The sequence below is a fragment of the Alosa sapidissima genome, chromosome 19, assembly GCF_018492685.1.
Source record: "Alosa sapidissima isolate fAloSap1 chromosome 19, fAloSap1.pri, whole genome shotgun sequence".
Classification (NCBI taxonomy): domain Eukaryota; kingdom Metazoa; phylum Chordata; class Actinopteri; order Clupeiformes; family Clupeidae; genus Alosa; species Alosa sapidissima.
Window position 1 is genome coordinate 14839241 of NC_055975.1, and position 24190 is coordinate 14863430.

At 39.9% G+C, this 24190-nt stretch overlaps 2 protein-coding genes across 2 annotated transcripts; one reads left to right on the forward strand and one right to left on the reverse strand.

Annotated features, from left to right (window-relative positions):
- Window positions 1–1498: 1498 nt before the first annotated feature.
- glo1 (glyoxalase 1) lies at window positions 1499–11049 on the forward strand. Its single transcript, XM_042072775.1, has 6 exons — window positions 1499–1958; window positions 3560–3642; window positions 3799–3939; window positions 4057–4124; window positions 4693–4782; window positions 10728–11049. The coding sequence occupies exons 1-6, from the start codon at window positions 1698–1700 to the stop codon at window positions 10832–10834; spliced, it is 750 nt and encodes a 249-aa protein (XP_041928709.1). The 5' UTR covers window positions 1499–1697; the 3' UTR covers window positions 10835–11049.
- Window positions 11050–11320: 271 nt separating this feature from the next.
- On the reverse strand, window positions 11321–24183 carry slc38a6 (solute carrier family 38 member 6). The gene is made up of 16 exons (XM_042072765.1): window positions 23993–24183; window positions 20253–20371; window positions 19927–20000; window positions 19624–19676; window positions 19441–19480; window positions 17304–17382; window positions 17014–17099; window positions 16856–16914; window positions 16703–16768; window positions 16315–16368; window positions 15025–15104; window positions 14336–14436; window positions 13892–14016; window positions 13313–13457; window positions 12838–12932; window positions 11321–11751 (listed from the first exon to the last, which is right to left on the reverse strand). The coding sequence occupies exons 1-16, from the start codon at window positions 24056–24058 to the stop codon at window positions 11668–11670; spliced, it is 1326 nt and encodes a 441-aa protein (XP_041928699.1). The 5' UTR covers window positions 24059–24183; the 3' UTR covers window positions 11321–11667.
- Between the last annotated feature and the right edge of the window lie 7 nt (window positions 24184–24190).

Here is a 24190-nt window from a genome sequence, read left to right on the forward strand (position 1 = left end):
CCCTGATGTAGGAGCTGATACGCGCGGTAGCAGGCTCAGAGTTGGATGCCCTCCACCATCGGCCTGGAGCTCTGCTGCAACAAACTCATCGTCAGACTCATCCGATTTTATGATTCCTCGCTGTCTTTCCTAATTTTTCTGTTGACGTGAAGATGAGATGTGAAGCCTGATTGGTGATTAGACAATTTATTTGGAAATTATTAGGCCTACTTCATTGAGAACTTAGCCTGCTTGCATCAATTTTTTGTATTTCATTTCCATTTGTTGCCATGTGCGTTTGTAGCCTCTGCAATATTGTCTAAGAAGTCATTTTCAGGATGCATTTAGGGTAATTAATAATTAACAATCAGATGATTGATAGCAGCTGCATTATCAAAAGTAGGCTATTCAAGTTGCTATGGTTTGCATTTGCTTAATAATAGTATATGTATATGTTTATTTATGTTAAAAAGTCCTCTTACAAATTTAATTTGTCTGCAATTCTCTGCCAATCTTCCTCCCTATACTGCTTATCAACTCGTTTTGACAAATACAAAATCTCTTACACCACATTTAAGTTATAAAACATTTATCTCAGACATAATTTACAAGACACAATAAATTTACTTAAGTTACCTTGGTGCATAAATCCCTCATAGACAGTAATGATTGATATTCATCAAATCCCCCCATATGTCAATGCATGTTGCATGCATATCTATGGTCTATTTTTAATGAGAAAATGATTTAGCCTAAATGAAAGAGAATGTTTTGCATTTTCCCGAAGTGATGTAACCATGTTATGTTTGTTTTGACAGACATTTTACATATATATAATTCAATGTATTTAGATATTTTGAAATGTTGTTAGGCCTAATACTAGTTGATTACAAGGGCAAAGTAAGTTGCAAATCATAGTAGTTGTTTTTTTTTTTTACACCACTACATTACACAACAGTTGGCCTAATATAATTTGACCCATGCTGATTTAGTGTGGTTCTTACACAAATATTAAACTAACAAAATCATAGGCTAGGTCTAGCATGTTGGTTAAGACGCTCATAGCCTACCCGTAGGCCTAATTCCGCAGTCAGCCTTCAGTCCACACATGGCCTATGATCCAGGTTTTGATCATGTTACATTTATCAAACATTCACAACACTATGCATCAGTGATTCATATCGCTTTTTTGGCTAAAATCATTTAGGAGTTTGTGATCGTAACCTACGTTCATGAAACGCATTAGTCAAAGTCAAAAAAGTCAGCTTTATTGTCACATAATACTATATGCAGGGGAATTGAAATTACGTTTCTCCCTATCCCACGGTGAAGAAGACAATAAATATGATCCGGGGTTTGATTTATTGCGCAGTCGCGAGTTCGTTTTTTTAGGTGACGTTCGACGTTCCCAACGTCAATACCAAAGATTCTAGAGCGCTCTAGAATGGTCAAAACTGCCACAGGGAATTCCAGTGTGAAAATCCCTTTGGGAACACTACTACTAGCCTACAGTCAGACATCTTCAAGGGTCTACTTTTTGCATAGCTGATTCTGCTGGCTTGAGCTCATGTGACTTGCCGCAGCCAATGTTAATGCTGACCTATATTCCCCTGAAGTTGACACATTCGTGGCGCTAGTAGTTGACAAATAGGAACTTGACCTCCATGATGGACAGTTAATAAAGAAAGCGCCACTGGTGCGCTGTTTAAATCAGCAGAATGCAGTGTTTCAGAACAACCTATTTACGTCTACCAAGTACACAATTTTGTATATACTCCATCTGCCACACGGGGGCCTACTGCGTTCAAACTGGAAGGAGCTGTATTAGGTTTGGTTTACCACGCCTAGCAGCAGCAGGCAAGACTTTGCGCCAGTCCCGTCGTTTTCACCTGAACCGGGCAGATCTCGAAATGACTGATCAAGGTTTAACAGACGAGGCTCTTGCAGCTGCTTGCAAGGATGGAAATCCAATTACCAAGGTAAAGATAGGTTTAGCCATGTTGCATGTATCGGTGGTCATCTTGGAAACCTAACATAGCAGAGTGCATAACGTTAACGCTGAGGAAGTTTTAACCGAGCCCTACGGGACAGTCGTCAGACAGCCCACTGGAATGTGAATGTTGGTGTATCAAACTCGTGGATCACTCACTGTAAAGTAACTTAACTATGGGTAGTGATACATTTCCCACCTGACGAGTCAGTAATAGTAGTAAAATAAATTATTTAAAACCTACAACGTACAACTTACCTATGTTATGTTCACAGGTTGTGCTAACACTGTGCTAACGTTTATGTTGTATCAAGTTCAACCAGAAGCTAGCCTAGGTAGTTGCTAATAATATCAGTGTTTCAACTATTTATGAACATTAAAAGTTATTGGATAGCGAATTGGCTTCTGGTCAAGAGTGGCAATTCGACAATTCCAGAATTAGCACTGACATTTCCGACTTATGCTTCTAACTGCTATGCGTGGCGAGAGCTCTGACATTATACATGATGTTAACTTGACTGATTGTGCTGCTATGTAGGCAGGCAGTTCCAGAGCCATTTCGCAGCCTATCAGAGAATATAGCGAACATTTCTCAGGTGATGGGAAAGTTCCAGACTCACAGATTGTAGAAATATTTGGAAATGACCGTAATTGGACATTCCTCCCACAAAGACTTTTTTGGGGGTCCACACCCATTTGTCAAGTAGGCCTTCAATTAGGTAGCCTACTTTACCTTTTTTGCTTTACAAGAAATGACAGTCCTCAACCAGATTGCGAAACAGAGGCCTTATTGCAAATTTAACACCATTTCTGAATCAAAACAACCTTATTATATCGTCACCATTAGATTCAACTGAATTGTCATTGTGCAGATCAAGTTCAAAGACAACAAAATGCAGTTTGCGTCTAACCAAAAGTGCAAAAAAGCGTAAAAAAGTTTACAGTCATATAAATTAAATGGAAATATGTGCAGTGTATTAGCAGTAGGCTAACCTAAAGAGCAGAATGGCTATGCAGTATGATAATGTATACAACGTGCAGTGTAGTGGCAGTTCATTATAAGAGTAGTAAGAAGAATAGATATAGCCTGTATCAGTGTATTAACAGTAATATATTATGAGAAAAACAGAATAATTATGTGTATTCAGTATGAACTGAATAGACAGATATGTATAATATGTACAGCTACGTGCAGTGTGGTAACAGTACCATTGCAGTGCAGAAACAGTAACATTATAAGAGTAGTAAGAATAAGTGTATGTGCAGGATGAATAGTATGAGGAGCAGTAAAATATGATCATCAACCATTGTTTATTCAGGGAAGGTTGATGCCATGAGTTAACAAAAACACAGCAACAACAATCAAATAAAAACAAAAAAACAATAAAAGAGTGTATGATACAAAAAACAAATAAAAACTAATATAGACTTGTGTGCATTATCTGTATGCCACACAGTAGCCTAGGACAATTGTTCTCAGAGGTCCCTAGACAATAAATTGACATCTTGAAAGCCTGGATGTTCATGAGGTTCATGGTGGTTGAATTCTGGTTATGATATTGGTTATGATATTGGTTGTTGTTCTTACAGGATTTCATGATGCAGCAGACTATGCTCAGAGTTAAGGATCCAGTGAAGTCCTTAGATTTTTACACACGAATCTTAGGAATGACGTGAGTCATGGATCAGCAGTCTTTTCTTGCTTTAATTCTTCTCTCTCTGTCTTTCCTCTGTGTTTAATCCTTCCTGGTTCTGTTCCGTAGAACACAGGAGATTATGAAAAACAATTTTAACATAGGGTTTCTGTGTGTGTGATCTGTTTTGTCCAGCTTGCTGCAAAAGTTTGATTTTCCAGCAATGCGGTTCTCTCTCTACTTCCTGGGTTATGAGGACAAGAAGGAGATTCCAGGTGATGTGAAGGAGAGGACGGCGTGGACCTTCTCCCGAAGAGCCACCATTGAGCTAACACAGTGAGTTCTGCACATCATGAGTACAAACCTTTCCGGATTGTACAGATGTCCTGCTGATGCTGTTGCTGAACATGGAGCTGCTGTTATTCACTACTGTAAATGCTCTCCTGCCAACAGTAACTGGGGTTCAGAAACTGATGACAGCCAGTCCTACCACAATGGAAACTCAGACCCACGTGGATTTGGTGAGTTTCTTTATGTTTTTTGAAAGCACATGATTCATCTTGATATCCAGACATGGGTAATAACTCTAACCTGACTCTCGCCAGATGAATTTCATTCCGCTTAGCTCCACCTAGCTTCACTCACATCCATCTGGGTCCTCTTCCATTGAGAGTGATTTCTGCACCCGATTTTATGGTACAGCCAATCAGGACGCAGGGCGGGAGTTTCATAGATGTGACATAGCGTAGAAGCGACTGTGAGACTGTTCAGCGTCACGGGTTGGCTTCGATGTGAGTGGTTGAAGTAGCATGTCAATAGTTTACGGACAAGTGGCGTATTCAATCATATGCAAGCATTTTTTGATTAGGCCCTGCCTTCTGAAACACCATTCCAATTGATCGGTTCCAGATGGATGAGTGGAGCTAGGCGGAACGAAATTCATCTGGCGAGAGTCAGGTTATAATAACTCACCAATCTCCACAAATAATAGGCCAGACATTACGTAGGATGATTATCACCATGAGGTTTTGTTCAATAAATGTTCAACAAATAAATGGGAACTGTTTTTTTATGTTTTTACTTATGTAGGGCACATTGGCATTGCTGTCCCTGATGTGTATGCAGCCTGCAAGCTTTTTGTGGAGGAAGGAGTGACCTTTGTGAAGAAGCCAGATGATGGTGGGTATTGAAAACTAAAACCTTTGCATCAGCTTCATGGGTTTTAAGCATGGAGATTTAATATAGAACTACAGAGAGAGAGGGAGGAAGTACTGCCCCCATTCAGTTCAATGGCCCATGCTAGGCTAGCTACTTCAGCAAAGAAGTTTAAAATTGACCGCAGCCATCTTTATCAAAATGGTATTTCATGTAGCGTATAGAGTGGCGAAGTCCCGCCCCTTCTACTTCTGGTCCATGGGACCTATCTTTCAAAAAATTATGAACAGGAAATTAGAATTAAAATTTGTTTTGGTGAGTGGTTGTTTGGACCATTATGCACTGGCCAGTTGTCCCCGCCCCACTAGTCCCATCTAAAAGTCAAATAAATTAAATAAAACAGAATAAAATAAAAGTTAAAAGGAAATAAAAGAGAGGAGCTGTAAAAAAGACACAGAGTGGTTTAAAACTTTAATTTAATTTTTCATTAAGACCTTGTGGGTGTAATGTTTGAAGTTTTAAAATCCACAATCTCTCTGCTCTTTTCCTCTGTAAAATTGTCCAGCCTGGGTTCCCTTCAAGGCCACAGACCCTCAAATGTGTGATGTTGTGCGTCTGGAAATGTGTGACGAGATAAGTGTTGAGTGTATTTTTATGTATGTTGTGCAGATGTTGTTTGAGGCGTATGCGAAGTGTATGTCCAGTTTCCCCGATGTACAACATGTGACAGTGAGTGCAGGTGATCGCATATACTAAGTTGGGAGTGTCTAAGTTTAGTGGATTAGTGGGTGCAGAACAGTGACTATGAATATTGGTGATGAATAGGTGAGGGGTGAAGTGTAAGTTTTCTTTAGGGGGTGGTGGTTGTAAGTGACGGGTGAAGGTGGTGCGTATGAGGAGGTCTTTGAGATTTTTATTGCGTCTATATGCGGAGATGAGTGTGTGGTGTTGGAAGGTGGGGTGTGTTGTTTGGAAATCAGTATAGTGTTGTTTCAGTGTGTGGTGAAGGTGTTGTATGCCGTGTGAGTAGGTGCCAATAAGGGGCAGGAGATGGGGTGGGTCAGGGTTGGGGTTAGGAAGAGGGTTGGGGTTAGGGTTAGGCAAAGGGTTGGGGTTGGGGTTAAGGTTAGGAAAAGGGTTGGGGTTAAGGTTAGGAAAGGGGTAGGGGTTAGAGTCAGGGTTAAGGTTAGGAAAAGGGTTAGGATTAGGATCTGGGTCTGGGTTGGGGTCCGGGTTGGGGTTAAGAGGAAGGTCTGGTGTGGGAGTGGGTGATGGGCAAGTGTTTGGGGTGTATGAGTGAGTGGGAGCAAGGCCGGCCAAAGTCAAGTGCTTAATGTGGCGGAGGAACCGTTTAGAATAGTGCCTCTTACGGAGGGCTTGAAAAAGTTGTTGTATGGCATAGTGAAGGTCTGTGGGAAAGGAGCAGATGCGGTGAAAACGGATTATTTGTGATTTAACTATGGATCTAAACGTGTGTTTTGGGTGATTGCTGTGCTTGTGCAAAAGTGAGTGAGTGTCCGTGGGTTCAAAATAAACTTTGGAGCTAAAAGTTTTATGTGTAGGTGAAATAGGGGTGAAAAAGATGGTAGTGTCTAGAAAATTAATCTGGTGAGGGTCAATAGTGGCCTTAAGTGAGATGGATGGGTGATGTGAGTTTAAGGTGTCTAAAAAAGTGTTGAAATCCTGTAGGGGGTGTGGCCAAGCTCCAATGATGTCATCCAGATAACGAAAATAAAAAGTGGGTTGAAGGGGGCACTTGGCCAGGGCGGCCTGCTCCCATTGAGCAAAAAATTATGAACAGGAGTTAATGGAGAGATAACAATTATTTTTTGGTCCAGTTTGAATTGTGCCACGAATTTCACATATGATGTGTGTGAATTTAAAAGATAATTTTTCACGTCAAGAAAGTACTGTTGTTCGATAGACTTCAAAAGTTATGTTGGTTTTGTGCGAATCCACTCAGTGGACTACATCTCTCGTCTCGAACGATGTACGTCACCAACGAAATGAAACGATAAGAGCTGTTATGCTAGTTAACGGTTGCATCTTGCTGCCTGCTATGTCACTTAACAGTATGTAATGTACAGTCTATGGACGAATACAACTTACCTGATGTGTTTAATCCTCTGACTCATGGTATTTTCTTCGGCAAGGAAAGCCCAATTAAGACCTGTTGCTGGTATGCTTGTACAATCTAGTGTGGCTGTGAATGAGCTAACGTCACTAGCGCGACTGATGGGTTTGTAGTCGTTGGAATTACGATCTTTCACAATGTTGTAATTCAATAGTTACGAAACAAACTGCAAATGTCTTTACATGAAAAATTGTCTTTAAAATTGACAAACATCATATGGGTAATTCAAGGCACAAGTCAACCGGGACCAGAAAATAATTTCTTTTTCGCCATAGACTGCCGTTCAATTTTTTTTGAAAGATAGGTCCCATGGAGGCAAACGGAAGGGACGGGACTTCGCCGCTCTATTTCCGGCACCAGCTAGAGTTAACCAATTAGGTTCCACGTTACAGATGAAGACAACGGACGGAAATACAACAGCATAGACCTCCAGAATAAGTCCCGCCTCCTAACTTCTGTATCCATCCAACCTTCAGTCGTCAAATGTCTATGGGAAATAACATGGCGTTTTGAAAGATCGTACCTGTCAAACTCTGTAGGTGACAAAGTAGAAAAAGCTGTGGGCAGATTGGCCTACACACTTCTGCCATCTAGTTTCCACTGGATTTTTTGATTGTAACGGCACCGACAATCAAAAAATCCAGTGGAAACTAGATGGCAGAAGTGTGTAGGCCAATCTGCCCACCAGCTTTTTCTACTTCGCTACCTACAGATGTTTTACCGGTATGATATTTCGAAATGCCATGTTATTTCCCATAGACAATCGACGCCCGGAAGTTGGATGGATACGGAAGTTACGGAGGCGGGACTTATTCTGGAGAGGTCTATGTCATTGATGTAGATTGGATATTCTTGCAGAGGAAAAGTAGTTTTTCGAGAATGCGCATCATCTATTGCCATAGGCGCAAGTTTATTTTATTGGTTCGCTATTGGGATAACATTTTGGGTATGGTGATACAGGAGTTTGCCCCGTGTCTCGAAGTTCTATAATGTGATATTCATTGATGTTATAATACACAATGCGAGTCAATATTGAGTAAGAATTTAATATTTTGTATTGGTTACGCAAATAATGATCCCTATGACAGGCTGTATTGTAGGACATTAAGTGCACAAGATGTAGCCTACAAAAATGACTATAATTGAAGTAGCCATGGTACGTAAGAAACTTGTGGATAGCCGGGATGTTTGGTGCGCCCCGTATGTATATTTGCAGATTGTTAAACCGAAACTTGCAGGCTGAAATGAAGCCAACGCAAATTAAAACACTTACCGATAGACACACACACCCCTCAGTCAGGGTTCCCGCGGATCCTTAAAAAGTCTTAAATACAACTTACAAGGCCTAAAAAAAGTCTTAAATTGTCAGAGATGTCTTGAATTTTCGAAAGGGAGACACTCGTCTGATAATTTGCTGCGCAATTTATGAAGGAATTACGGTCTGACAGAAAAAGAAAACAAACGTTTTCGCAATCAGAAGGAAATACTGTACATGTTAAGTTGATCTGTTTGCATCTTTCCAGCGTGTGTTGCTGGCCTAGCCTAGGGAAGAAAATATCTGTCCAAGTTATAATACCTGTAATATCTGTCATCAGCTTGCTTGCCAGCCTTACCCAGTAGGCCTACTTCGCAAAAGTTGTGAAATATAACCGTTTAATATAACCATTTTTTTTAATGGCGGCGACTGGCTACATAAAAAAAAAACTGTGCGTTCATAATATGTACGTGCTTGAGATGAAACCAGCAGTTTTCAGCAGGATCCGAGGAGGACCTGTCTCTTAATTACTTTAAAACAAGTCAATGGTTTTACAATGTTTCAGTCAAGCTTTGGTTAGTTTAGATACAACTGGTATGCAAAATGTAAAGTGGTGGATTAACTTTAATTTGCTGTGCTGCATATGGGACATATAATGCATATGGGAATAGATGCACATAGTAAATGATATAAAGTAGGCCTATTAAAATATTTAAATAGCTTAGTCTAACTTTGAAAAATATTGAAGGGAATCCAGTCCAGTGCACATGTCTTTGGCAAGTAATCTAGGCTACTACAGATACAGGTGAAGAACAGTCAGCCTCAGCCAGTAAGCACAACCAGATATGTACAGCTAGCTTCAAAAGCAGACCCTAAAATTGGGCATTTATAGCTGTGAAGGTGATTCACACACAATTATTTTTCTTTCACCAGAATATATTTGGTAACTTCTGTAGACATCCAAAATGTGGTGGGGGTTAAAATTAGTAGGGAAAAAAAACTATTGCATAAAACAATTTTAAGTTGCCGTATGTATCTTTTTGCCGTGGTATGGTCTTAATTTTTCCATTTAGATGTCTTGAAAAGGTCTTAAAAGTCTTTAAATTTGCACTTGGAAAATGTGCAGATACCCTGCCCTCAAGTATATTGCAGTTCGAGCAACCAGGCATTTCAAGTGTCTGCAATTGCTGTCACTATCAGAAACTTCTGACACAATCTCATAGAAACCAATGCAGTTGACGCTTCATCTATTTAAAGTTGAGGGGAGAGGGTTGTTGGATATTTGGCTATTGCCTCGGCTGGCAGCCTGATCATTTAAATCAAATGGAAGTAGCCTAATCATGTCAATGGTGCAGGAAAACAAACTGATAGTCATAGAAATGAATTTTGTGTGTTTGTGTAAAAATGTTTAGTTTCTTCGACAGAGTAGGTTAATAATTGGATTTAAGTCATTGCTACACATCTGCTAAATGTATTGTCATAGTCAGTTACCTTGCCAACCCACAAATAATGGAAACATTAGCAATATAATGACATTTAATTACTTTTTTCTTTTACCACAAAGCCTAGACCATGCAAGTAGTAGGTCAAGAATCCATAGGTTAATCCAAGTAGGCAGTAGTTTATGTCATCTTCCAGAAATGCTTTACCACCAATATGGACGCATGAGGATGCGCGTGCCCAACACTAAACTCGTGCATGAGCTGTCATCTACCAATCAGCATGTAAAAACTGGTGCCGGAAGTCGGCCCATGGGACGCCATATTTTAAGAAATGTAGGCGCCCAAATGCCATGCTAATTGGCTGAAGCTAACCCTGACTCCCTGGTTTTACAGTGCAACCGGAAAGTTTTCAGACCCTTTCAAGTTTTCCACATTTTGTTATGTGTCAGACCCGCCTTAAAATGGATTCAGTTAATTTTTTTTAGAACTTGATTGGAGTCCACCTGGGACTAAATGAATTCATTGGACATTATTAGGAGAGGCACACATCTATCTATATAAGGTCTCACAGTTGATGGTGTATGTCAGAGTGAAAACCAAACCACGAGGTTGAGAGAATTGTCCGTAGATCTGAAACTGAGTAATCAGGCCCTTTGTCCCCAATTACTCAGTTTGGCTGGGCGGCCAGATCTACGAACACTGTTGGTATGTCCAATGAATTCATTTAGGCCCAGGTGGACTCCAATCAAGTTCTAGAAGCATCTCAAGGAACGTTGATAGAAGTAGGATGCACCATAGCTCAATTGCAAGAGTCATAACAAAGGGTCTGAATACTTATGCAAATGAGTTATTTCCGTCTTTTATTTTTGATAAATTTACAAAACACTCCAAACACCTGCATTTTTGTGGAATATTGGAGTATTGTGTATAGATTGATGAAAAACTTTGATTGCACTGTAAGTGCTCCTCACAACCCGATGACTAGTTTGGTTTGTGGCTGAATGTGTAGTGGTACTTTATAACCAACATTTTTGTGTGGGGGCCTGCTGTCCTCTTTACTCCAGAACTTCTCCAGCAATTGCTGACTGTTTTTCACTGACCTAGAAGAATGCCCACATGACATGCTTTCTTATTTCAGGTAAAATGAAAGGCTTAGCGTTCATTCAGGACCCGGATGGTTACTGGATTGAGATTCTGAGCCCCAACGGTATGGTCCCCATCACCTCAGGTGGAACCTCAGGTTGAACCTCAGGGAGCAGGAGTTGCGTTGACCATCATGTGCAATTTAAGAACATATGGGAGAGAGAACTGGTGGTTTGCGAAATTTGTAATTACAGAGGTCAAGAATATAATGTACTAATTGTGATAACTGTGATGACAGATGCTACTATGAAATTATTTTTCTCATGCATTAACATTTTTTTTGTCAATTATTGGTTATTAAATTGTTCTTAACACTACTTATATTTTCTGTGGTTGGTATCAACACAATCATGTAGTGTCTTCACTTGTTGCCATTTTTGACTTATAGTAGATCAATAAATGCTACTCTGAAGTCAATGCTTTTTGCTTGATAAATGTAACTTTTTCCATTCATATAATGGTAAAACTTTACTTAAAAACCTTCGTTAGCTTGTTAAATGCCATTAGTCAAAGTCAAGATCATAGTCAGAAAGAGAACTTACAAAAATGTCAATGTAACATCAATGGTCCATTTAAAAAAAAAAATGATTGAATTAGTACGTGAAATATTTATTGTAGTATTTCAGAAAATACGTGCAAAAGACAAATTATCAACATATAAAAATTATCCCTTTTTAGATCCATTATTGCTTCAATTATCAAACATCAATTAAAATCACAACATTCATGATCTCATAAAAGACAAAAATTCATAATTTGTTTTCTCATCACAGAAACGTCCATATGTAAACAGTATTCAATATCAGAGTTTAGTGTGTGCGCATGTGCATGCTTGTGCAGAAACAGCCGTGTATAATGAGGAGTGTCGACTGGTCCTGTTCTGTGTGCTCAGAACAGCATACTGGTTGTTTTACCCTGACGGGGCTGGGATTGCATCAGGAGTTCTGTGCCCAGAAGACGACGATGATGCTTAGACTCAACAACCCAACAAACACTCCAGTCACAACCAAGCACACCGCCTGCAGAAGAGCATAGAATAGCATTAGCATACACACACAAACATGCACACCAACATAGAATTCCCATGGAAAAAAGAAAACTCAGATTTGGAACTTATGTTCAGATGACTATAGTTTATGTTTAAGATGACTATAGTTGATAGCTTTTATTTATATTTATATATATATATATATATATATCATTGTAAGCCTAATTCACAGTGATTTCACATTTTAGAAAATATAAAGGGCTTGAAGAGTGCATAAGGATTAAGCTTTAGGCTGTGTGAAATTTTAAGGTGTAATATATGGTCAATATTGATAAATGCAAAAGATAAAAAGGTGTACAAAATATGAGCAAGCACCGTTATATTAAAACTGGAAAATTAATATACAGAGCATAGAAGGAAGCTGATGTAAGAGTACCACTTCATCTTACATAATCAAGTTTTTAAGGCTACATAGCGATCATGAACATAAGAAATAATAAGGCACAATAAGTAGAGGGGGAATCTGTCAATATCTTCACATCAGCTATTCTTGAGCAAGTAGGATTTTTATTGCCCACGACCTACTATGCTGAGTAAATCATTCTCAGCCCATTTCAGACCAGAGGACGATGAAATACAAACAATGTCTACCCACACACACCCATGCTGGAACATACACAACGAAACTGCAATACACCCTACTGTTAGTGAAGGAGGTAAAGAGACTGCAGCTTAGCCATGGCCCCATCCTGTACATTCCTATTCAGACACCTAAATCTCACTAAGCTAAGACCAAAGCCCAAACCACCTTTACCCCATTTTATAAACACATACACTGAAAATGGCAGAAAATAAACTTAACTTTAGCATGCCAGCATGACAGGGTTAATGCGAAAAGGTAAAGATTGCAGCCTGAGGTAAATATTTATCCAAAAAGAGTTGGTTAGAAGTCAGGGTAAAAAAAGTTAGACCAAGAGGAGTATATAAAATACCTCCAAAAGCCACTAAAGGTTGCGACTGGAGAGCATGCGGACACAGAGAAACAGGAGCAGAGATTCAGTATCAGAGGCGGAGAGGGAAAAGCTGAGCCATAATGGCAGAGGAGGATAAGTGGTACCCCAATGGCTGGTAGTGACAGGAGTGGGTCGGAGCGCATCCTCAAGGAGAACAGGCCCGGGAACACAAACAGCAGACAGGTGGAGGTGGTGGAGCCTGCAGGACAGAGGAGAGTTACACTCGTCGGACACTAATGAAAACACAGGCACTAACGTGAAAGACATTCTGAAGAGAGTAGCAACCAACCCCACCTGAGACCCTGACCTTTACCCTAATCCTTGTCAGCTTTACCTCAACAACTAGAATCCAAGAATATAGGACGCTGTATTCTGCTACCATTATTGGTTCTTTTACTAGGAATTAATACAATTTAAGCTACTGCAATAGTATTGCAATATCCACAGATATTCTCAATAATTATTCTACTGTTGTAAGTCCATTTGGTTAAAACTTCTGCTTGTAAGAATTTGTTAGTAAGAATGCCCTGAACTGCACCCATGGCAAACAGCTAATACTCCACCCACAGCCTGACTTACCAATAACGCCAAAGACGTTCCTGATGTCAGGGACAAATATGGCTAGCAGCAGCACGATGGTGAGAAGCAGTAGAGTGGTGAGGGAGTGAGAGAACCAGGAGAATGGCCGATTCCCCATCACCAACATCTGTACAGCCTTCCGAGCCTTCCGAACACACACACACACACACACACACACACACACACACACACACACACACACACACACACACACACACACACACACACACACACACACAGAGACAGAGAATTCTGAGTCTGTCTTTTAATTATTATGTTTTCTTTTTGATTATTCTTTAATTATATTATTTTACCTTGTGTGATTTATGTTTTCTGTTTTTATTATAAGCTTTACTTTTCAAACTATTTTTTGACTATTGCCCTTTTATGCTTTTATTTGCTAATACTGTTTGCTTTTGTTTATGTAAAGCACATTGCCACACACACACACACACCAATTTTACTACATCATCATCAACAAAATATAGAAAAGAAAGAGGGGGATATTGAAAGAAATATATCTGTGTGTGTGTGTGTGTGTGTTTGTGTGTGTGTGATGGAAATGGTAAGCACACTCACTGGGAAGTGGATGAGAGGCACGGTGAGCAGCACTGCTAAAAGGATAGCCAGACGCACCAGCATCACCAGGATGTCACGTGGTAGGTAGGTATCGTAGCCTAGCAGCAGCTCAGAGTCCACCTTATCTGTTTTACACAGACCAGCTCAGTAAATCACATATGGACAGATTGTGCCTCAAATATTAGAAAGGATATAATGAATATGAATAATGAATAAATATGTCCTCAGAGACTCAGTTGTGGGTATGTGTTTGTATTTTATAGAAAGAAAGAGAACATTAAATAAAAATATAAATAAATAAACAAACCAACAAACTGAAGTATGCCCTACCACAGAAGGTGAGGACTCCGAATAACAATATATGAATCTGTTCTCAGAGACTCATTGGTGTGTATGTGTTTGTATTTTATAAAGGAAGGATAGGTAAACAGGAATGTGCCATACCAAAGAAGGTGAGGTATCCAAATAAGGCAGAGATAAAATATAGTACAAAGCTGAGGGATATGCTGACATTCACCACATACTGCATTCGCTTCTTATTGGGTCTGAGCAAAGGAATCAGAGACAGCAAACATCATTTCCACTTCAGCAGTCATATCAGACAAGACTTTTTGTTGATTTGTTACAACACTGTCTGGAGCCAAAAGTTGAGTCAGAAGTTGGCTATACCCTTGACCTGACATTAAAGCAACACCAAAGAACTTCTCCCTCTGTCGCACGCACTATTTGTTTATCCAACGCTGGCTTTGCAAATAACAATGTCCACAGACAAGGTAGAATATGTTGCATGCTTTTACGAAAGTACGATGTATTGCGACATCAGATGCAAGTCAAATTTGTAGTTTCTTATGTCTCATTCCACCGAACTACAGATCCGCTACCCGATCTTGCAAACTTACATAGTGCAGTTATAGCCGATGGAGGGCCGCGAAGCGAATGCAGAAGTGCCGTTCACCCTGTTACGAGTTGATGAACCACTGAAACGATTTTGGAAACATTATTTTAAGGTACAAAAAACTCTTTGGTGTTGCTTTAACCCGGACTTTAATCTTTAATGAGTGAATTAATTGAAAATGTTTTATGACTCACAAACCACATCAATGGACACAGACAAACAGAGATAGCATACACACCTTTGCAGTTCACAGTAGATAGGAAGGATTGCAGTGTGACAGAGGAAAGAGAAAGCCATGGTAGGGACAGCATATGCGCCCTGAAACAAATACAGAGCAGACACTTAAAAAGGTACACAAAGCTTAAGGAATGTTAGGGTATCTAGATGTACCGTAAAATGGTAAAAAATATGACCACCGCTCGGTCCTGCACATTCTCTCCACAAAAATGAATAATGCTTGTCAATTTGTCTCCATCTCCTACTGCATCCCCTACTTTTGCAACTTTTGTGTATGTAAATGAGTGTGTGCATAGTGTGTTTGTTTTTGTGTATTGTTTGCTTGTGTGTGTGTGTGGAGAAAATTAACGTTGGATATGCATGCCATTTAATCATATTCCCATTCTGCACACAGTGCTTCGTCCATCACCACACCCATTACTCTTGGTTGCATATCTCACGAACACTTCACTCAACACATAGCAAACCAAATGTCAAAAATAAACAGCAGACCTTACCGGACTACCGGATATGAAGCATTCCTCTGTACATTCCTCTGTACTGTACTGTACAGTGTTCCTTGATATAAAGGCTGACATAAGATATATGCAAGCATGATCACATCATACTTTCCCAGATATGGGTAGCATAGTCTTGAATAGGGTATAGTCTAGCATATGAAGAGCTCTTTTCCAAAACGCTATAAATCCATTTTTGAAAACATCAATAAGTCATGTCATTTAATTGTGTATTTCAGGTAATATCAATAATGCAATTACAATGCCTCGTTTTTGCCTTTTCATTTTTAACTAGGTGGTGCTACACCTCAAATGAGTGGATATGGGATGTATTGACATGGCCCCTGGAGACCAACATACCAAAATAATTTAGTCATCCTAGGCCCTACAGTTCTCAAGATATTCACAGAAAACTTAGATATGGGATGGGTTGACATGCGTGATTTATTTTGGCAGAGAAAATGTGCAGGACTGAGCGGCGGTCATATTTTTTACCGCTATGCGGTATATCTAGTTCTGACATCTAATAAGTCAGTGTTGCCCTTCATTTTCTACCTTTACTCACGCTAAAAATTTGTCATACCAGCTTCAACTCATAGACCTTTATCAGTGCCCTCTATTCCCTATGACAATGATGAAAAGATTTCAGAGCCTTTTTGTGCACTTCTGCTTGAACTACTCAAAAGTCTGCATGATAATCTATGTGGTGCCAGTAGCAACAAAAATATAACAAGCGTGTACTGATAATTAATGTCATATAAACGTGGACATAAATCCATATAGGTCATGCAAACCTTGCTGTTGAAAACAAAGAGTTTTGGTGTGCATTCTGACACATTCGAAGGCAGCTGTGGGAGAGAAAAAAAACACAGTCATATGAAACTGATCTGAGAAACTGAGTTCTGGTGTCTTTCATTATCAGATGGCTGCATGCTAGCCTGATGCAGCCAACCCCACATTTGCAATTGTTAAACTGGAAAAGTGTATTCCAATGGAGCTAGAGGCATTACTATTAAACTTAGACCTAAATTACACTGAAAATGGCTAAGTTAACTAGTAACTCACACTTCTGCCCCATCCTTCTCCACTGCAGTCACACATGCATGTTCACATTTAAAACCATGTGTGTATGGATATGTTTAGGCATGTATGTGGGTTTATATTGTATGCATGCAAACAAACCTCATATAAACTTAGAGTTCCATTGACTGGGAGTGGACAAGGTATGGACCATTTCTTTATTACAATCTGCAAGAAAAAATATATACCATTCATAATTGCTCACACTCCAAATTGTGTGTGTGTGTGTGTGTGTGTGTGTGTGTGTGGACTTACCACCACTGTGAAAAAGAACATGAAGAAAAAGGCCAGACTGCTGGTATAACCCAAGAAACCTGTTACAAGACACATGCAAACACGCCCATATTACATCATGCAGAAACCTTTTCTTCTACCAACAGACTCCACATAAAACAGATCCCTCAAAGCCTTACCAATCTTGGGCAATATGGCCAGTGGAAGCACCACACAAACAGTAACCAGGATGACAAGAATGGTGCCATCCTCATACCATTCACCCCTACAGAGACAAAAGAGAGAGAAGGTGGGAGGGGGAGGGGGGGCAAAAATAAACATGAAATACATTAGTAAGATAATAAGACACAAGACAAGACACAAGAGAAGTGAGAAATAAGACTAGTACTAGTCTACACGTATATACAGTATGTGTAGACCAGATGGTTATAACTTGTCTGAACGATTTGTGGAGCATGATGAGGGTTACCGTTCATGATCTGGACTGAGGAAGCCACTGATGGCGGCAGGAAACTCAGACTTGAGGATGAACATGTAGGAGGACATAGCTGTGGGAAGGGAATTCAGAGGTAAGTCACAACATTGTCGTTGTGGTAAAATGCACATTCACACAGTTGTCTACAGTGAGCTTGTACACACACACTCAAACAAACATGCGCGCACACACACACACACACACACACACACACACGGTTTATAGAACCATACCTTGTCTATTTCCACAACAATTGTTTAGAATACAGTTGTTTACAATCATACTGCATATTATCATATTTCTTACATGTATTTGGGCATCAACCTTTTAATGTTTCACATTTTAGTTCTATATCTTCACTGAATAACCTTCTGTAAGTCCCAACATTTACATTTTTACTCTATAAAATAGAATAGAGTCATGCTTGACTCAATATTCAATAATATTCAACCCTTCGGTCTTCTTCAGATTCAGATACAATACTTTTTCCTGGGAGGTGCACAATGACCTTATCTAACTAATAAAATGCTGAGCCACATTCCAATACCAAAATAGTGCTACAACAAAGTCCAGGATTTACAAACAAACAGAAAATGACACAAGATTAGACTGTTGTCCTACAATTTCAATTTCAACTGGTCATGCACAGTCAGGGTTGGGTCAGATTACTTTGAAATGTAATCCATTACTGACTACAAATTACATGGCAATTTTTGTAATCAGTAACGTAATCAGTTGGATTACCAAAAACATGTAACGTAATCTGATTACTTTAGGATTACTTTTAGATTACTTCAATAAATATGTCCCTTAAGTAAAAGACACCACCACTGAATTGATGAAAGAATTCTCATTCTATTTTTCTCTTTTTATTTCATTACATCTAAGAAATCTCTTTGCTCTGAGTAAAGCATTCGCATTCCTGTGTGAATTAACTGATCTTTTCCTCCAAAAATCTTAATGTAGCCCCTTGTTTTAGTGTTACCATTTACTTTGAGGTCTACAAGGTCCCATTGTCTGAAAAACACCCAAAACTAATACATTTCTATAGCTATTCTCCACTTTGGGGGTGGTATTTTGGTGGTTGAAATTTTCACCCCATCCCAAAATTGATCACTTCGTCATCATGGATGTGATCATAGATAACTATTCTCCAAACATGCACAACTCAGCTTAACCTTTATAAGGGCACACCTGGACAATGAATTTAGCTTTCGCTGGATTTTTTTGACCCAGGAACATGGCCTGATATTGAATGACACCATGTCCATTTCAATTGTGGGGGTGAGAAAATTATTCCTTTGGGATGTTTTTCAACCAGGGGGACCTGCTGACTTTCTCAAAGTAAACGGTAACACTAAAACAAGAGGCTACATTAAGATTAGGAAGAAAATATCAGGCAGTGTGCCGAGAGACCTGCCCCAATAGTAAATAAGTTAGTAAGTATAGATACTCTTTTGATCCCGTGAGGGAAATTTGGTCTCCCAATCCGTGAATTAGTGAAGCACACAGAGCACACAGTGAACACACAGTGAGATGAAGCACACAAAGAACACACAGTGAGGTGAAGCACACACCAACCCAGAGCAGTGAGCTGCCTGCTACAGCGGTGCTCGGGGGTCAGTGAGGGGTTAGGTGCCTTACTCAAGGGCACTTTCAGCCGTGGATGTGGGCATGGGAGAGCAGTGCTCAACCACTTCTCCCGCCCACATTTTTTCTACTGGTCGGGGATCGAACCAGCAAGCCCGAAGCTTGTCAAATTAAAAGATAGCTAGGCTATCATAAAATAGTTGCATTGTTTGCATGATAAAATGTAATCAGGTAATCCCCAACAATGTAACTGTAATCTGATTACACAATTTTTTTATTGTAATCTGGGCTGATTATAGTTACTTGATTTTTGTAATCTGATTCGTAATCCAGATTACATGCAATCCGTTACTACCCAACCCTGTGCACAGTTCATTAACAAAAATGCATTAATACTCACATTCACTAATCATTTGGCTGAGCATAAAAAAAAACATTCAGGAGTGTTCAGAAAAACATTCAGAAGTTCATTCAGAACATTCAGATTTCTGGTCATTCATGAAAATCTCAAATATCATTCTAAATATTCCTGGATACATACCTCCAATGTTCTGAATAAGAATAGCGCAGGCCACCAGGATCTGTGGGTGAGCAATCATCACAGTTGGTTACTTACATGCACATGCAGAACACTAGAACTACAGCAGGACCCCCTGTATGGCGATGTTAGGGGGGTGTTGCTGAGACTATTTTGGCTAAATTCAAAACAAGGAATAATACTAACTTTACCAAACCTCCCAAATGCTCGGCCACCCAGATCTTCATAGGATGAAACACCTGAGGAAGAAAAGTATTGAACACTAAAAACAAACGAAAGCGCATATTGAATACTGAAAACAGATCACTCACTCACCGATGTCTTTTTTCAAAGTTGTCTTATCATTTCCTTGCAAGCAGATGCCCACACTACTGCCCTCACAACATGTAGAAGCAAATAATCAATACTGAATGTTTCCCCTCACTGTTTTTGTTTGCACAAGGCTAAAAGCCAAAGGTCAAGAGTTAAACAAAATACAGGGAGTTTTACCTGTCTGGTCACATAGAGTAAGCAGCAAATGGATTGAATATGCAGCCAAACTGGCCACTACCAGCAGCAGGATACTGTACCAGAGAACAGAGAAAACACATAATTATATCGGTGGTGTGTACACAATCATAGTGTGTGTGTGTGTGTGTGTGTGTGTGTGTGTGTGTGTGTGTGTGTGTGTGTGTGTGTGTGTGTGTGTGTGTGTATCATGCCATTTCAAAGTGTGACACTCATATATCAATTGTTGCAAGACCAAATTAATTTAAAGTCACTGATCAGCATCTTAGAGCTGCAGTATATCCACAGTGGGCTGTGCATGTAGTCACCTGAAACCCACGATGCCTGTGCTGGCCATTGCGAAAGACAGCCCCAGGATTCCACTCCCCATAATGGCATTAATCAGGTTAAACACAGAGGACTTCAAAGAGGCATTTCCACCCCGCATCTGAATGACAAGCAGAGAGAGAAAATGTCATATGGCTGTTATATGATTGGCAGTGCACAATAAGGGTCACACGTATGTGACAGAGACACAAACGCACCTCACACATGTTATTCAACAGACAAACCTCAAAGACATCGCTGCAACATACCAACACACACCATCCATTTTTCACACATGCAAACAACGCACTAATGACTAAAGCACCTGTCCAACTTAATTGCAGACATCTTCATCATACCACAAACAAACAAACAAATACATCAATGTGCTATAAGTTCATAACGAAAGGATAAAAGCAGCAGATTGTTTCAAGCTTACCGGTGTAAGAGTTTGTTAAGGTATAAAATATTACACTATGTGTTAATGAAATACTTTCCTAAATATGTTTTACTCGTTTCTCTTCTGCGCTGTCAAGCAGGGCACTACCTGACCAAACAGATGTCAATTGAATACAGCCAGAACATGGGTATAGGAGCACGGTGAGATGCTGAATGGGTATAAATCTGTGGTAAAAAATCTGAAAGATCTACAGCCTACTGCCTGACATGTTCTTAATGAAACTCTCCAGGCTTCTTCCATCACTACTTCTCTGTTAGAATAGTAACTCAGAAATAATCTTTATTGAAAGAATGTGCATTACATTACATTACATTACATTACATTACATTTGGCTGACGCTTTTTAATCAAAGCGACTAACAACATGGTAAACAGTAAGTTTTAGAACAATTCTCACAATTTTAGGACAGTTTAAAAAAACATTAGAGTACAGTAAGAATAAGTGCGTCGGTAAGTGCTGTTTTTAACAGTTACTTGTCAGTTTAAAACGGCTGGTGAGTGCTAGGATCAGTAAGACTTGTTGTAAGTGTTGCTATGAGAGTAGATGTTCTCTAAAGAGCTGGGTCTTCAGGAGTTTTTTGAAAGTGGAAAAGGGTGTCCCTGCCCTTGTAGGAACTGGCAGTGTGTTCCACCAACGAGGAACAACAGATGAGAAAAGTTTGGATTGGCTTGAGCGTACCGGTGGTAGAGCTAGACGTCGTTCGTCAGAGGAGCGCAGCGGTCTGGAGGTAGTAAGTCTGTATGAGGGCATTCAAGTAGGTGGGAGCAGAACCGGAGACTACTTTGTAGGCAAGCGTTAGAGACTTGAATTTGATGCGGGCCGCCATAGGTAGCCAGTGTAGCTGGATGAGCAGCGGGGTAACATGTGCCCTTTTGGGTTGGTTGTAGACCAGGCGCGCCGCCGCGTTCTGGATCATCTGAAGTGGTTTCACTGCGCAGGCTGGGAGACCTGTCAGGAGGGCATTGCAGTAGTCGAGTCGTGAGATGACTATTGCCTGAACCAGAAGTTGGGTAGCATCTTGGGTCAAGTAAGTCCTGATTTTCCGTATGTTGTAGAGTGCAAAACGGCATGACCGGGCGACTGAGGCAACATGATCTGAGAAGTTTAGTTGGTTGTCAAGAACAACTCCTAGATTTCTTGCAGTCCTGGTCGGTGAAACAGACAGGGAGTCAAATTTGATGTTGATGTCGTGGTGTATGGTAGGTTTAGCTGGGATGACCAGCAGTTCAGTCTTTGAGAGGTTCAGCTGGAGGTGGTGTGCCTTCATCCATGTAGCTATGTCTGAAAGGCAATCCGAGATCCGTGCTGAAACCAGGGGGTCGTCAGGTGGAAAGGACAGATAGAGCTGTGTGTCGTCTGCATAGCAGTCTGTGCATATCTGTATTGTACATAATTGCCTATGTAGGAGACTGCCTAGCTTTGAGTGGATTAGCATGAACCAAAGGCTAGATCGCCTGGTGATTTTCATCAACCTAATGGATTGTATCTATCCAAAGGTTAAGAGTTACACTTACTCACACAAAGTGATTGGTAGCACATGATAAGCACATGAAAACAGTATAGCATATCTACACCGAAGTCCATTGTGATTCTCACCTGAGAAGAGACCTGATCATATTTCAAGACACATCGATTCTACCATGCATTCAAATTCAGTAGGGTTTTCTTCCTTAATCTATGCACATTTCTACTTAAAAACTACTTAATTATAGAAGGGTTTTAAGGTCAAAAGTAAGGCATTTATAAGGGGTGAAATGAAGGGGCTGTGTTTCTTAGTGAGTAAAACGCTCATGCTGTCACAAAAAGTGATGACTGCAGTTCGCACACATGTGATGTCTTCGGTGGAAGGGTGAAGTGCATATCAGCATTTATGAAAACTGTGAAATCAGTGTGAGGACTTAACTCATCTTCATAGCTAGAATAAATTCTGCCTTGGTTTAAGTGTTTTATACGGAAGCGTATTGCTGCCACACTAAAATAAATAAAAAGGCTCAGTATTATGTAATTACGTGAAAAGTTCCTTGTTATAACAATATCTTTTTCATGTTTTAACAAGATATGTATCATGTTATTACATGAAATGATCACGTTATTTCATGATACTGATATTTTCACGTTATAACGTGAAAATATCATGTTATTTCAAGATATGATATTTTTACGTTTTTACAAGATATACATCACGTTATTACATGAAATTATCACGTTATTCAAGATAATGAAACTAAACGAAACAAGAGGCAAGAATAGGATATGCTCGTTTACACGACTCAATCAAATTCTATTTTCTCGTTATTGAACACGGTGGATGATATTTTATAGGCCTATAGCCTATGTGAACACCCAAGCATTGTCCAGAATAGTCTGCACCTGTGTGCAGTAGGCTAGCGGAGTGGCAATCGGGAGAGTCGGGAGGATTCCCGGTGGGGCCGGGCTGATTACTGTGATCTCACAAAGCGCATGCTATTGCTGTTTGAATATTTTCTTTGCTGTGCTCTCCAGCAGCCTGCACTGTGCGACTGCAGAGCTTCACTTCTCACTCCCCGTGTCCCTTCCCCACAGCCTTAGAAATGACTGCAATGACCTGCAGGCTACCGAGCCAGAGCGCTCTATACATTCACCCACATTGCGTGAAGATTCGCATATATTTATCAAAGACCTTTCTCCCTCTTGCGTCAAGTTAGCGAAAGTTTTTTTATTGTGTTGATAAGAAGATAAAGCAGAACTATCAGGCTGTGTGAGCAGGCTATCCTGCACAGAACCTCTCTTCAGCAGCTCTCTGCTGATACACACACATCCCTCTTCGCTGCTCCTCAGTCAGCTGGGAATTGACCACACACACAGCCTACACACACATACACACATGCACAAAAATAAACATTCATCAAGCAGCACTGTGTAATAGCAGTCAGGGTGCAAGTTCATAGACACGACTAGTTATCATTTATGCCAGCCATGAGCTCTCGTGGCCTTGTTTCGTTTAGTTTCGTTATTTTGAAATAACGTGATCATTTCATGTAAAACGTGATAAATATCTTGTAAAAACGTGAAAAAGATATTGTTATAACAAGAAACTTTTCACGTAATTACATAATACTGAGCCTTTTTATTTATTTTAGTGTGGCAGCAATACGCTTCCCTAGTTTTAAGCTTTAACATCATCAAGAAAGCCAGTAATAAAATGAGCAATATCAACGCACACACACACACACACACACAACGAACCAATGCAATGATTGACTCAACGTTGTTAAATTATAGGCTAATCAAAATGCAACTTACAGGTCCCAACAGAGGAGTTGATTCTTCATCGTCCCCGTGAACTGTCGTGTTAATGTTACGGTTCATTCTTACTTTGCCCTTCTGTAGAGGTAGTTTTGTGAATGAGACAGAGACAGAGGTATCAAGCCAAGACACAAAGTTACCACGGTTTTATACTTCACAGCAACATTTCTTTCCAAAGTTGTGTTCTGTTTAAGT

What these genes read in the sequence shown, in the direction of transcription:
- glo1 (XM_042072775.1), top strand. Translation starts at nt 1,698, where the DNA reads ATGCAGTGTTTCAGAACAACCTATTTACGTCTACCAAGTACACAATTT. An exon ending in CTCAGACCCACGTGGATTTG is followed by an intron (nt 4,125 to 4,692) that starts GTGAGTTTCTTT and finishes TTACTTATGTAG; the next exon opens with GGCACATTGGCATTGCTGTC. An exon ending in TGTGAAGAAGCCAGATGATG is followed by an intron (nt 4,783 to 10,727) that starts GTGGGTATTGAA and finishes TTCTTATTTCAG; the next exon opens with GTAAAATGAAAGGCTTAGCG.
- slc38a6 (XM_042072765.1), bottom strand. Translation starts at nt 24,058, where the DNA reads ATGAACCGTAACATTAACACGACAGTTCACGGGGACGATGAAGAATCA. An exon ending in CAACTCCTCTGTTGGGACCT is followed by an intron (nt 20,372 to 23,992) that starts GTAAGTTGCATT and finishes CTTGTCATTCAG; the next exon opens with ATGCGGGGTGGAAATGCCTC. An exon ending in GAACTCTAAGTTTATATGAG is followed by an intron (nt 16,369 to 16,702) that starts GTTTGTTTGCAT and finishes TCTCTCCCACAG; the next exon opens with CTGCCTTCGAATGTGTCAGA.